The 14,016-nt window shown below is 42.7% G+C and overlaps 1 protein-coding gene across 2 annotated transcripts in view; it reads right to left on the bottom strand.

The window, feature by feature from the left end:
* Positions 1 to 13,501, bottom strand: part of THEM4 (thioesterase superfamily member 4) — a 66,511-nt gene extending 53,010 nt beyond the window's left edge. Inside the window, exons 1-2 of one of the 2 annotated variants that reach the window (XM_063440047.1) lie at positions 13,303 to 13,501; positions 11,853 to 11,913 (exon numbers count right to left, since the gene is read on the bottom strand). In XM_063440047.1, coding sequence (XP_063296117.1) covers positions 11,853 to 11,890 — 38 coding nt within the window. In that variant the 5' untranslated portion in view covers positions 11,891 to 11,913; positions 13,303 to 13,501. The remainder of the gene's footprint in view (positions 1 to 11,852; positions 11,914 to 13,302) is intronic. The other variant, XM_063440050.1, reaches the window with a different exon arrangement.
* Positions 13,502 to 14,016: the final 515 nt, after the last annotated feature.

Below are 14,016 nucleotides of genomic sequence, written 5' to 3'. Positions count from 1 at the left end.
CGTAGTTATACGTTAAGTCCGGCCATTCTAAGGACCGGTATACGTATCTGCTACTCTTTGTACTCTGCGTGTTGGATCCCTGACCCGATCCTGACATTACGACAGGGCCATGGATCCTGCAGGTACAAATTGTCAGCTTGGTTCTCCTGATCCTAGGTTTGACGCCATGGATCATAGGATGGATCAGATGGCTCTAGCACTACAGGCGCTGCTGTCTCGTCCTATTAATCCACCTGAAGAGATGCGTAATATGTCTGCTTCTTCTGTGGGTTCAGGGCTAGAGGTAGCTACTGTAGGTGCTTCTTCCCGAGTTACCCCACCTGTACGTTATGCTGGTTCTCCTGAAAGGTGTCGTGGCTTTTTGAACCAGATTAGTATTCATTTCGAACTACAGCCTCGTTCATACCCTACTGATAGGGCAAAAGTGGGATTTATTATTACCTTACTCATTGAGAAAGCTCTGAGATGGGCTAATCCGTTGTGGGAGAATGATAATCCATTAGTCTATAACTATAATGCCTTTGTAGCTGCTTTTAGAAGAACTTTTGATCCCCCTGGCAGGAGGGTCAATGCAGCCAGATTACTGTTGCGCCTTAGACAAGACAACCAAACACTTGTGGATTACGCACTAGAGTTCAGGTCTTTGGCGGCAGAGGTAAAATGGAATGAACAGGCCTATATAGACGTATTCTTAAATGGATTATCTGATGTAATACTTGATGAGGTAGCGACAAGAGAGCTTCCCGAGAATCTGGAGGACTTAATTTCCTTTATCTCTCGTATTGACGAACGTCTAAGGGAGAGACAAAATACTCGAGATAGAACCGTTAAATCTTCCTTTACACTAGCACCATCATTTCAAATTTCTGAAACCAAAAATCCACAGGTTTCAGAACCTATGCAGTTAGGCCTTACTCGTCTATCAGAGGAGGAGAGACAGTACAGGAGAAGGGAGGGACTGTGTATGTATTGTGGGGCCAGAGGTCATGTACGTTTGAGCTGTCCCAGTCGTCCGGGAAACGCTCGCACCTAAGTTTCTCTAGAGGACAGACCTTGGGTGTTTCGATTTTGTCCTCTACTCATAACTACAAAGAACATAGACTCCTATTACCGGTCTCTTTAACTTGGGAGAAGGGAACTTTAGAGACTATGGCATTGATAGACTCCGGCGCTGCTGAGAGTTTTATCGACCAAGAGTTTCTCACCAAACACACTATCCCATCCCAGTTAAGGAAGACACCCTTGGCTGTTGAAGCCATTGATGGTAGACCTTTAGTTGAGCCTGTGATTTTCCGGGAGACCATACCTCTTTACTTAACTACTGGTATTCTACACAAGGAGGAAATATCCCTACTACTCATTTCATCTCCTTCTGTTCCCATAGTCCTGGGATACTCCTGGCTTAAGAGACATAACCCCGTTATAGATTGGAGATCAGGGGAGATAGTTTCGTGGGGTCAGGATTGTCAAGAGAATTGTTTAAAGAAAGTGTCACCTCTTTGTAGTGTCAACTCACTTAATAACGCTACCGACTCTACCAAGGTACAGATACCGTCCCTGTATCAAGATTTAAAGGCAGTATTTGACAAAGGAAAGGCTGATACCTTACCACCACATAGGCCTTTTGATTGCAAAATTAATTTACTTTCTGGTACCATGCCCCCCAGGGGTCATGTATATCCTTTGTCTACGAATGAAAACTTAGTTCTAGAGGAGTATATTCGTGAGAACCTAGACAAGGGGTTCATTAGAAGATCCTCCTCTCCTGCTGGGGCTGGATTTTTTTTTGTTAAAAAGAAGGATGGTTCTTTAAGACCCTGCATTGACTACCGAGGTCTTAACAAGATAACCATCAGAAATGTATATCCGATTCCCTTGATCACCGAGCTTTTTGATCGATTAAAAAGTTCTAAAATTTTCACTAAGTTAGACCTTAGAGGTGCTTATAATTTGGTGAGAATTCACGACGGTGACGAGTGGAAAACTGCATTCAATACTCGATATGGGCACTATGAGTATACTGTAATGCCTTTTGGTCTCTGCAATGCCCCGGCGGTATTTCAGGACCTTATTAATGAGGTTCTTAGGGAGTTTCAAGATGACTGTGTGATTGTATACCTTGATGATATACTTATTGTCACGATCCCGGGGAACCCAACACGCTAACACACACACAGACACACACACAGAAAGTGTGCTGTACCGGTCCTTAGAGTGGCCGGGCTAAGCACACAAAGAATAGTCAGGAGACAAGCCGAGTAAGGGGAACCAGAAAACAGAATAACGAGAAACAAGCCGAGGTCAAAGGGTAGGAGAAAGTCACAAAGTCAGTATAACAAGCCAGAGGGTACGTAACCAGAAAGCACACGTTCACAATCGATACTATAAAGCAAAGACCACAACAGGGCACAGATAGACAGGAAAGGTAAGTATTTAAATCCTAGCCTGAATCCTGATTGGCTAACCACCAATCAGTATTAACAAACACACGTGGGGGATATCTATACCCCCCACTGTGTTTGTTGCACTGTAGCTTTAACGCCGGGTCACGTGAGTGACCCCGGCGCTTAGATAATAGTGCCGGCTCCCAGCGTGCAGCGTTAGACATGCCGCCGCTGGGAGGAGGAGAGGAGGACGCGAGCGGCGTGTCAGGAGGAGAGGACGCCGCTCGCTTAACGGTAAGGGGAGGGGGGACCGCGGGCGGCGACGGACCGAGGGTGAGTGCTGCGAGAGGATTGCAGCCTCCCCTCACCGCTGCCCGCGGAGCCCTGACACTTATACATTCCAGGGATATTGAGACTCACCACGGACAAGTCAGAAGGGTTTTACACAAACTCCTTCAGCATGGCTTATACTGCAAACTAGAGAAATGCAGCTTTGACCAATCACAAACTACCTTTCTTGGTTATGTGATTTCTGGGGAAGGGTTTGAAATGGACCCGGAGAAGCTCCAATCCATATTAGATTGGCCTTTACCTAAGGGTCTCAAGGCTATCCAGAGATTTATTGGTTTCTCCAATTACTACAGACGTTTCATTAAGGGATACTCCTCTATCATTGCTCCCATCACCAATATGACCAAACAAGGGGCTGACACTAAGAATTGGTCTACTGAAGCACTTCTGGCTTTTAAGACACTCAAGGAGCTGTTTGCTTCCGCACCAATTTTAGTTCACCCTGATACTACACTACCTTTCCTACTCGAAGTTGACGCTTCTGAGACAGGTATAGGTGCTGTTCTGTCCCAAAGGTTGGGTGTAGATAAACCATTACATCCTTGTGGATACTTTTCCAAAAAGTTGTCAGGTACTGAAAGCAGATATGACATTGGTGACAGAGAACTACTAGCGGTTATAATGGCCTTGAAGGAGTGGAGACATTTATTGGAGGGTACTTTGCATCCTGTTACTATTTTGACAGATCATAAAAACTTATCCTATATTGGAGAGGCTAAACGACTGTCATCTAGACAGGCTCGTTGGTCCATATTTCTCACTCACTTCAACTACGTACTCACATATAGGCCAGGTTCTAAGAATTCTAAAGCAGACGCCTTATCTCGCCAGTATGAACCTGCTGCCGTATCTGAGCCGGTTTTGTCCTCTATAGTACCCAAGTGTAACATTATTGCTAACACTACTCTCAAAGTCCATTCTCCGCTACTTGATCAGATAAGGAGCTTGCAGCATCTGGCACCTAGACTGACTCCGGCTTCCAGACTTTTCGTTCCTCCTGAACTCCAATTGGAGCTCTTACAGTGTCTTCACGAGAGTAAGGTGGCCGGTCATCCGGGTGTTCGCAAGACGTATTCTTTGATCTCCAAAGATTTCTGGTGGCCTTCGCTACGGAAGGATATTAAGGATTTTATCGGAGTTTGTGTGGTCTGTACTAAAACTAAATTACCGCATTCGCTTCCTTGTGGTCTCCTGCAGCCTCTGGAAATTCCTGGCAAACCTTGGTCCTGTGTGGCAATGGACTTTATTGTGGATTTGCCTGTTTCTAAAAAGCACACTGTTATCCTCACCGTAGTCGATAGGTTTACCAAGATGGCACATTTCGTACCGTTGCCTAAACTCCCGACTTCTCCTGAATTGGCGGAAATCTTTGCTAAAGAAATTTTTCGCTTGCATGGGATTCCCTCGGAGATCACTTCTGATAGAGGCTCCCAATTTGTTTCACGCTTCTGGAGATCATTCTGTTCTCAATTAGGCATCAAATTGAATTTTTCCTCCGCCTATCATCCTCAGTCTAACGGAGCTGCCGAGCGTACCAACCAGAAGATTGAGCAATACCTACGTTGTTTTGTTTCCGAACACCAGGACGATTGGGTCGGTTTGATTCCTTGGGCGGAGTTTGCGCACAACAATCTCGTTTGTGACTCTACGCATTCAAGCCCCTTCTTCATGAACTATGGCTTTCACCCATCTATTCTTCCCTCGGTTTCTCCTTCCCAAGGAGTGCCGTCGGTTGATGTCCATGTGGCCAATTTGAGGAAGTTGTGGGATCAGACTCGACAGATTCTTCTACACAATTCTATGCTGGTTAAGAAACATGCTGACAAACGTAGAAGGGCGGCTCCGAATTTTGTTCCAGGCGATAGAGTTTGGTTGAGTACTAGGAATATTCGCCTTGTTCAGGTGGAGGGTCAGGAGGAGTATGAGGTTAACTCCATTATTGATTCTCGTGTCTCCCGGGGGAGAGTACAATATTTGGTTAACTGGAGGGGTTATGGTCCTGAGGAGAGGAGTTGGGTACCACAAGAGGATGTTCATGCTCCTCACCTTCGCAGGGCATTTCACTCTCGCTTTCCATCTCGCCCCGGCTCCTTCCGCCCGGTGGGCGTATCTGAGAGGGGGGGTACTGTCAGGGTACCTGAAGCCTCTACCTCTAAGAGAGGTAGAGACTTAGAAGTTTATCCGTCCGGACGGCATGTCTCCTCGGTTCCTCGCGGTTCACCCGGTCTTGCAAACGCCGGCCGCGAGGGAGCCACTTCCTTTTATAGCAGGAGGCTCAGAGGCCGACGTCATGACGCCAACCCGGAACACCCTGTCACTCAAATCAGTGGAGACGAATCAGGACTCGCCGGAGGCGTGTCTTCTCTCCCTAACCAGCATACTTAACAGTGGCTATCTCATTCACTCATTGCCCTGTCGTGGTTCTAGTCCGCCTAGTCACACAGTGCTTTGTTATTCTCTTGTCTTTTGGTTCCGACCCGGCTTTGATATTTACTCTCCTGTCTTTCTGTTATCCTTGACCCGGCTTGTCTCTCGCTTACCTGTCTTCTCGTTCCCTCGACCTCGGCTTGTCTCTGACCATTCTATCGTAGTTATACGTTAAGTCCGGCCATTCTAAGGACCGGTATACGTATCTGCTACTCTTTGTACTCTGCGTGTTGGATCCCTGACCCGATCCTGACAGGTTCTGAATCTACGCTTGAACGGCAAGCATTTCTGCCGAACAGGGGCAGAAGTATATACCGCTGCACTGTACATATATACACCCTAGAAAATGTTTTGCCTTGGGGCTCCTTGGGAAAATAATGAAATATTAAGGGAGCCTTGAACCTAAAAAGTTTGGGAACCACTGGTCTATACATAAAATATACTTCATTAAGCTAAAAGTTGTTTTGGTGACTATAGTGTCCCTTTAATGCTACTCACATACATCAAAGCTTAATGTATTTGTTCTGGTGAGTACAGTATGTCCCTGCAGGCTTTTCGTCTTTTTTAGAGAAAAGGCAGTGTTTACATTGTTCCCCAGGGACACCTCCAGTGGCAGTCACTCAGAGGCCACTAGAGGTGCTTCCTGGGTGAAGCACTGATGCTCTGCATGGAGGTGCAGAACTTTCCCATAGAAAAGCATTGTGCTCTGCCCCACACCAAGCTTCCTTGGCTGAGATCAAAATTGACGATCTAATCCAATCCAATGCTTTTTCATAGAAAAGCCTTGGATTGGCTGAGATCATCAATTCTGATTATTTCAGCCAAGGAGAAGGATCGGGGGCGGATTGGCAATACCCATTTGCAATTCCTATCGGTTGGCCCTTAGTGCACGGGCCACCCGATGGGCCCCCCTAAGGAGTGCAGGCACCGGCGGTAGTTCTAGGAATACAGATTTAGGGGCACTATACAGATTTATATTTCTAACACTACATTGTTCCAATGGAAAAAAAGATGATGGTGAGACAAAAAAAAAAGTAGCTGTGAAGAGAGAAGAATGAATAGATTCAGGAAACAAGTGTGACTACCGAGACAATGAATAGGGCTAAGAAATAGAAACTATGGCTAGCGTGAGAAAGAGGCTAGGGGGGATTGATCAAAGGTTTAAAAGTGGGACTAGTCAGTAGTACAAAAACAAAAAAACAGGATAAAGAGTGCTGTTGATACATGATGAGTGTTGGAGAATTAATAATGGGACAGATAAAGTGTAATATTGTGACTCTGGGCAGAGAGAGAAACAAGAATGAGGTTGTGGGAAGGAAAGAATAAAATAGTTGGATGAAGTGAGAAAGAGGAATTATTGATCCAGACACACAAAATGCCATAGGAAGAATACAGCTGGCAGAAAGACGTGGAAATAAAAGGGCTCGGGGTCGGTGACCATGAGGAAGAATTACACCGGAGGAAAGGGAGTGAGAGGAGGAAGATGGTTTATATGAGAGGAAAATAGAAAGGAAGAGTCAATCTAGGAGTGAAATAGAAAAGATTGGAGGTAGGGGAAGAATAACAAGAAGGATGAATGATAATGGGGAGAGCATTATCGTGTTGATAGAGACAAAGCAATGACATTGAGAAGGGGAAAGGAACAACGTAGCAAGGGGGGGAAAGCTGATGAGAGAGGGGTTAAATTAGAGGCATGGAGACACATAGTATAGAAAAGCATATTGTTCAAGCATAGATCTCTTAAATCTCGCTGGCAGTTTTAGAAAAGTCCTAAAAGCCCCTAGCCCCGCAGGGATTACCTCTGCTCCAAACACTTCCAGACATTTCCATAAATACATTAACGCACAACGCTTTTCTCATATGATATATAATGACAGGCACAATCACATGAAAAGTGGTAACGTGTTAAACTACAAATGTTCCTCAATTGTTACAAGTGTTATTTGTGTAACACAGTACTATCAGTGCCCAGGCCCCAGGAAAGATGCTAGCTGGGGGGTGAAAGCGGTTTTCTGTTTTTTTCTGTCCCTTACATGCATGGTTTTATTCCAGCATAATACCAGCATTTCATCATCAGTCAAACAAGCAGTTCATTGTTCATTGCTAATTGCTGTATGAAGGGAGATTCATTTCTTAAACTTGTGATGATTTAACTAGTTTGGGTCACACCCTTCCCTGGCTCCTTGTATACAGAAAGGAGATGATCAGTCTCTATATCAAGCTTCCAGCCAAATATGCCCTGCTTCTGAGACTAATGCTGTCACGGCTGGTAGAACCCTAATATGCAACCCAATCCCGCTACAGACACACAGCAAGGATAGTCCACATTACCAATCCTTAGAGTGTACACACTTAATGACAGGGATATATTTGCACAGTATATGTATAATGCACACACTACAAAAGGGGGGAATACTTCCTGCACGGTGCTTCAAAAAGGGAGGGCCAATCCCTGAAAACATCAAACACATGAGCTTTCTTCTAAAAGGCAGTCTTTATTTGAAACAAGGAAGTGGAGACAAAGTTTTGGCTGCTCTCTGAGCCTTTATCAAGAGCGATGCAACTCTTTCGGTAATGGCATGTCACAAGTTATGCAGGAACAATGTACACGTACACTTATGGTCCCGTCAATGATACCACAAAGACGTGACCCCGCATCAGTATAATTGTTCGTTAGAGTATAATGTGCTGTGTTAGACTTGATACCACTTTGGAAGGAGACGGCACTAGCACTTGCGATAACTATTTGGATGGGCTTCAGGGTCCGTACTCTTGAAAGAATAATGTGCATGTTTAAGGGTAGGCTTTACACCCTCTTTAAGTGGAGACTACAGCACGCATGACAGACTTCAGAACCTCCTCCTGAATTTACACCATCGAAATCTGAATGACAAACACGAAGCAAGAATGGCCAGGTTATGACAATAGCTGCGTTGGAGAATTTTCCAGGATCAACTATTTTTGCTGTCGTTTTTCCATTTGGATTAAATTCCCCAAAAATTATGAGTTAAGTGAATAAATCTAGATTTGTCTTTCCCTAGGACAGGCTTCCATTTTTTATCGTCGTGAAACCACTTTATGCACGTTATTTTAGGATGGACTTCAGAGTTTTCTTCAGCCTGAGACACACATTAGATCATCTGATGGGCTTAAAAGCCTGTCTAATCTTAAATCTCTAATGAAGTAATGGCGCAGTGATCACTTTATGGGAAAAGTACTGCAATTATATTTAAGTTTCATAGCAAACAGCAAAGTTTTGGCCTTAGAGTAGGCCTTTACAAAGCTTCTTTTTTTGGAATGCTATGATTACCAGGCCCAAGAGCCAGGGTAACTGAGTCTGAGTATCTGAATACCCACGGAGTCTGAGTATCATGTATTTTAAAAACTCACATTTTTCAAATAATCTTGAATCTACACCATGCATGAGCTCTTAGGACTTTGAAATACATATTTCTTTCCAAATAAGTATAGGCCTCTACTTCTCTGGGGTGGTAAACAACTTTCAGATGGAGTATCTGATGGTCCATTGTCTGAAAATATAGTCCCAGTTATATCTCACAGTGGTTCTCTTATTTGGAGTTTTTGCCCCGAGATTCCTGATTATATTGCTTTGGAAAATTTAAAATTTCTTGTGGATTCTTCCAGATGTGTTGAAAGGTGGCAGGTTTTCCCGAAGATGTGCAGGTCAGGATCTGTTGGTGCCTTTGTAACACCCTGCTGTTTTATATTTATACCCTCTGAGTTATGCATGCCTGCTATCATTGCTCATCTACCTAGTGAGTGTTCCGTTTATTACGTAATAGTATCACTGCTGATGTACCGAACATTAAATATTCACTTCCCTTTTTTGGAAGAAGGATGGCTGTTATCAGTGTGATTTCAATATTGTAGCAGGAATGCTGGACATGCAAACCAGATTCAAAGTGCATTCTGTGACTCCTCGGCATGTATGTGATGTGTGCTTTCTATTGCATATTTTTGTTTATTAAAAGGGTACTCTAAACACCATAACAGCATATTTTAGAGATTATGGTGCTTTGAGTTTAGGGATAAGATCCCCCTGTTTTTTATCCCTCCCTTTGGGTGTGGGATAACAAAAGCTAGTGCAGAGTGAGTCTGAGAACACATGGTGGGTTGGCTAGGGCCTCAGGGGGAACCACCTCTGATGCTCACCTTCAAGATTTCTCGAGGGCTGCACCGTTCCTGTGGATAGACAGCCACTAGAGGAGGACTTAACCCTGCACGGTAATTATTTCAGTTTATAAAAACTGCAATAATTACATTTGCAGGGTTAAAGGTGATGGGGGTTAGCACCCAGACCACTCCAATAGGCAGAAGTGGTCTGGGTGCCTGGAGTGTGCCTTTAACTGATAATAAATAACACACACACACATATATATATATATAAATATATATATATATATATATATATATATATATATATATATATATATACACACACACACACACATTTTTATTTCCTGCTCCTTTCTATATTCCATATTTCCATTATTTTCCTTGCATTCTTCATAAATAGCATATTATATACATAGGTAAAGAAACAGCCATGGTTAAAATGTGTTTTCTGATTCAACTTGTATTTTTCCACATTTGTGCAGCATTAATATTTGTTAAAATCCCTCCTCTCATTGTACGCCGGCACACACCCTGCTTGCTCGCTCTGCAGTGCAGAGACCCCACCTTCTGCTATGACTCCCCTCTGCTGGCTAGCTGCCTGCCTGTCTTACTAAGCACTGCTCTCCTCCTCTCTGCCACAAACTGAGTCACTAGATTGGATGGGCCCTCATCTACTTTACTTTGTGTATACTGTTTACAGATACACCAAAACAGCCAGCGGACAGCCAGCACAACCGGGTTATCAAATCAAAGTACCCCCCCCCCCAAAGGAAACAAATGAAGGTGTATTGTAACATGACCTATCCAAACAAGCATTCTCTTTACAGAATTACTAAAAATCAAACTATGTGGATAATCAAGCAAATAAATAAAAAAACATAAATTGGCAGCAGCCCAAGGTGAGCGACTGAATATTGAACAATCGAATACAAAAAAGGTTGGATGTGTGCACCTTACAATGGTTACTTTATGGTTATGGCAATGGTTATATTAAATTATATAACTCATAAAAGTTTAATAATTAAACATATATAACCAAAAATATAACACATACTGCATATGAAGAACTTCACATAAATAAGAAACTGCAATAATAATCCCTAATACACAAGTATGTCCTGTCTAGGCCCTTACACTCTGCTGAAGACTTACATCTATCTTCTGTCCGTACTCCCACCTCTGATGCTCGCCTTCAAGATTTCTCGAGGGCTGCACCGTTCCTGTGGAACTCGCTTCCCTCCTCCGTTAGATGCTCACCCAGTCTCCACTCCTTCAAATAATCATTAAAAACCCACTTCTTCATAAAAGCGTATCAATTAAACTGTTAATAGCTCTCAACTGATTCCTCTTCTGCAACTGTCATTAGTCTAATACTACCCTTACCTTTTGTGTCATTTTACCCCACTCCCTCTAGCATGTAAACTCATTGAGCAGTGCCCTCAACCCCTCTGTTCCTGTGTGTCCAACTTGTCTGGTAACAACTACATGTCTGTTCGTCCACCCACTGTAAAGCGCTGCGGAATTGGTTGGCGCTATATAAATAATAATAATGATCTAATGATGATAATAAAAGATGAGATAATCTTGGTATAGCCTTATTATGGTAAATGGCAACAATCTAACATTACAGCAACAGTTGCCATACAGTAACACCGAGAGAAAACTGTCTAGCCTACAGCTAAGGCTCACATCACCTAAATAGTGAAATCACCTTTAGGTAGCCAAAAACGCAAAGATCACTAGAGAACAAATAAAATAAAGAGAGTCACAGCAAAATGATAAGAATCAAATTAAATCGTATGGGGCCCCCACCACGAAAAAAAAACTTAGGAGATAAAACACCAGGAGCCGACGAAGGAAGATAGCAGCGCTTGTGGGGGAGAGCAATAGTTAAATATATGGTGTATTAACGTGTGCACTGTTCTGTTAATGTTCTTTGTGTAGCACAAAAGAGCACAATTTTTTGATTAATTTTCTTTTTTTACAATGACATTTTATCACACAGACGGTCGTCTTCTGTGGTGACAACAAAAGGTCGCTGAGATATTAAATCCATTTTGTTTGGCCTTTTCGGTTTGCAATGATTTTCCAAATTAACCAGTTTCGTGCCAGAATGACCCACAAAAGACTGAATAGTAAACCGTCTACAAAATAGTTATTTCTTTAAGTAGTATCATCCTTGCTGCTCTGTGACAGCTAAAGCAACATTGTATTGGAGCTCTACCATAATTAGGGGACTTCCTTTTGGCCATCTCTGATTGAAATGACCTCAATTGTTTAATCTAGGTGATGTCATCGCTTTCTTACAGCATCCACCTCACATGATGTGTGCAGACATTGTAATATCGCTGCTCACCTTTCTCCATCTATCCTAGGGACACCTATGGTTACAAAATGCACCCCCACATCTACAATGAGAGCGTATGCGCATTCCGCCCCCCCCCCCCCTTCCCCCAAACACGAGTGTTTAACTTTTAACGTCCCTTGGATTGAGGGACAGTCACAAACATTGAACACCAACATGATTGTTTGTTTAGTGCAGTGATAGCTAACCTTGACACCATAAATTGTTTCTGGACCACATTTCCCATGATGCTCAGCTAGCTTTTAGAGTCTAAAATGAGAGAATGAGATTTGGAGTTAGGCACAAGTTTACACTTAACCCTAAAACTCCTACCTATTATTGCTCCATTGCATTAATTACCTGTTAATCTAACCCTAACTGAGCTCACAAGTGGAGAGGGGGCAATGGCTCTGGAGTCTGGACACAAGGTAGAGAGCCCAGTTTGCACAAAAGGCACTTTTGTGCAAACTGTACTTTATGTACTGATTGCTGCATTACAATATAATATCAGTGCGTTATAAATCAGGCTTCCCCAAACTCCGGCCCTCCAGATGTTTACTGAACTACAACTCCCATGATTCTATGAATGAAATAGATTGGCTGAGAATCATGGGAGTTGTAATTCAGCAACATCTGGAGGGCCGGAGTTTGGGGAAGCCTGTTATAGACTAAATATATATATAAAAAAAAATATCTGATGACTGGTATGAGGCACTCCCCCACCCCTTTCTCCTTCCCGTTCTAAAACCACAGTTCCTATCTGATCCATGACCTTCTGCTAGATGTAGATTCAGCCTTGTCATTATCTTTTCACAAGCCTTTCTGACACTATTAGATGGTGCCATTAGCTTTTAACAATTCTCTTTCTGAACGTAATGCATTACAGTTTCCGTTCAACTGCACAGGTATCAGAAAAAAAAAAAAATCAATCGACTATCTTTTAAGGGGTTGTAGAACAGACTGCCAAACTAATGCCCTGTACGTAATTCTGATGGTAAAGGAACACTCCCACCCCCCATACCTAGTGTGTTTGGGTACCGTCTTACCTTCAGGGATAAAACCATTTAGGTTTAAGTGGTTTAACTCTGACATGCGTTTACATGGCCCACACAGGCCCCCTCTCGGCTTCCTTCCTCTCTGCCTCCGCAGTATGACACTCAGCTTATGAAACATGCAGTGGTGTTATACGCAGAAGCCCCAAGTTTAGGGTTAATCCATCAGACTGCACCCAGACATTTATGCCCCCAAAACTTAAATTAGCTGCAGTTAAGGGAGTAGATGTGTTTCTTTAAGAACCAATGCACTCTTAGTTCTAAGATCTACCAATATGCCATTAGATTGCCAGCTGTTTGGTACAGGAACTCCAATTATGCCACTAATTTTTAGGCAGTTAGGTACAGGATCTCCCAATACGCTACAATTTATACCACTTGATCACAATCCCCATTCATGAGCTTCATCTGATACGGAGTGTTTCATATTTAAAGCAATCAAAATTCAAAAGTGTCCGAACCACTATCTGACGGCAATGCTGCCAAATACATTTTTATCTTAAAACTGGGCTTAATGTTTGTTGTCTTTGACAACAACCAATGTGGAGATCGAAATACGCCCATTGTGGAGTTAACAACAAGCAAAATGGTAATTGTGGTTACTTACAGCAGATGTTGACGGTATTGACAATCATTTTGATAATTTGGGATCCTGTGCGTCTTAGGAGCTGACGTTGGCACTATAAAATCCGTCACCGACACAAAGCTATTGTAGATGTATATTGTGTTTCTTTGATCATTTTAGGTGGTATATTCGCTAAATTATTGCCATATGTTATCAGTGGTTTATCAAGTCCTTTTGGTTGTTGAATTGATTAAAGGAAAATGGCTCAGTTAATGTATCAATAAATCTTATAGATAGATAGTGATTGTGATTACTTAAAGGGCCACTCCAGACCCCTAAAGAACTTTAGCTTGCTGAAAAGCTTTATGTCATTTTGCAAAAAGTGCAGAATTCAATAGAAATTTACACTTTTATAAATTAACCTGCTTACACCCCCTGGCTTTAAACAAACAACATGTCCTGTTACTTCCTGGTTTCGTTAGCCCAATGCAGCTGACCTCAGGTGGCCCCAATTGCCCAGAGCACCTGACTTACCAAGGCTACTCATTGAGCTGTATTGTAAACTCTGTGATTGGACAGCCACAGAATGTCTGGGTGGGGTTAGAAGGGGAGTGCTCACAAAGGCTGCAGACAAGAAAACTGCAGGTTTTGCAAGCTGATATTAGATATAACTCCAATGAAAAAATACATATATTAAATGAATACAAGTTTTAATTTGGGGTATATCTACTAAACAGTGATTTTTTTAATTTATTT

This window comes from Pelobates fuscus, chromosome 13 (assembly GCF_036172605.1).
Source record: "Pelobates fuscus isolate aPelFus1 chromosome 13, aPelFus1.pri, whole genome shotgun sequence".
Taxonomy (NCBI): Eukaryota; Metazoa; Chordata; class Amphibia; order Anura; family Pelobatidae; genus Pelobates; species Pelobates fuscus.
This window is presented reverse-complemented; position numbering and strand designations above follow the sequence as displayed.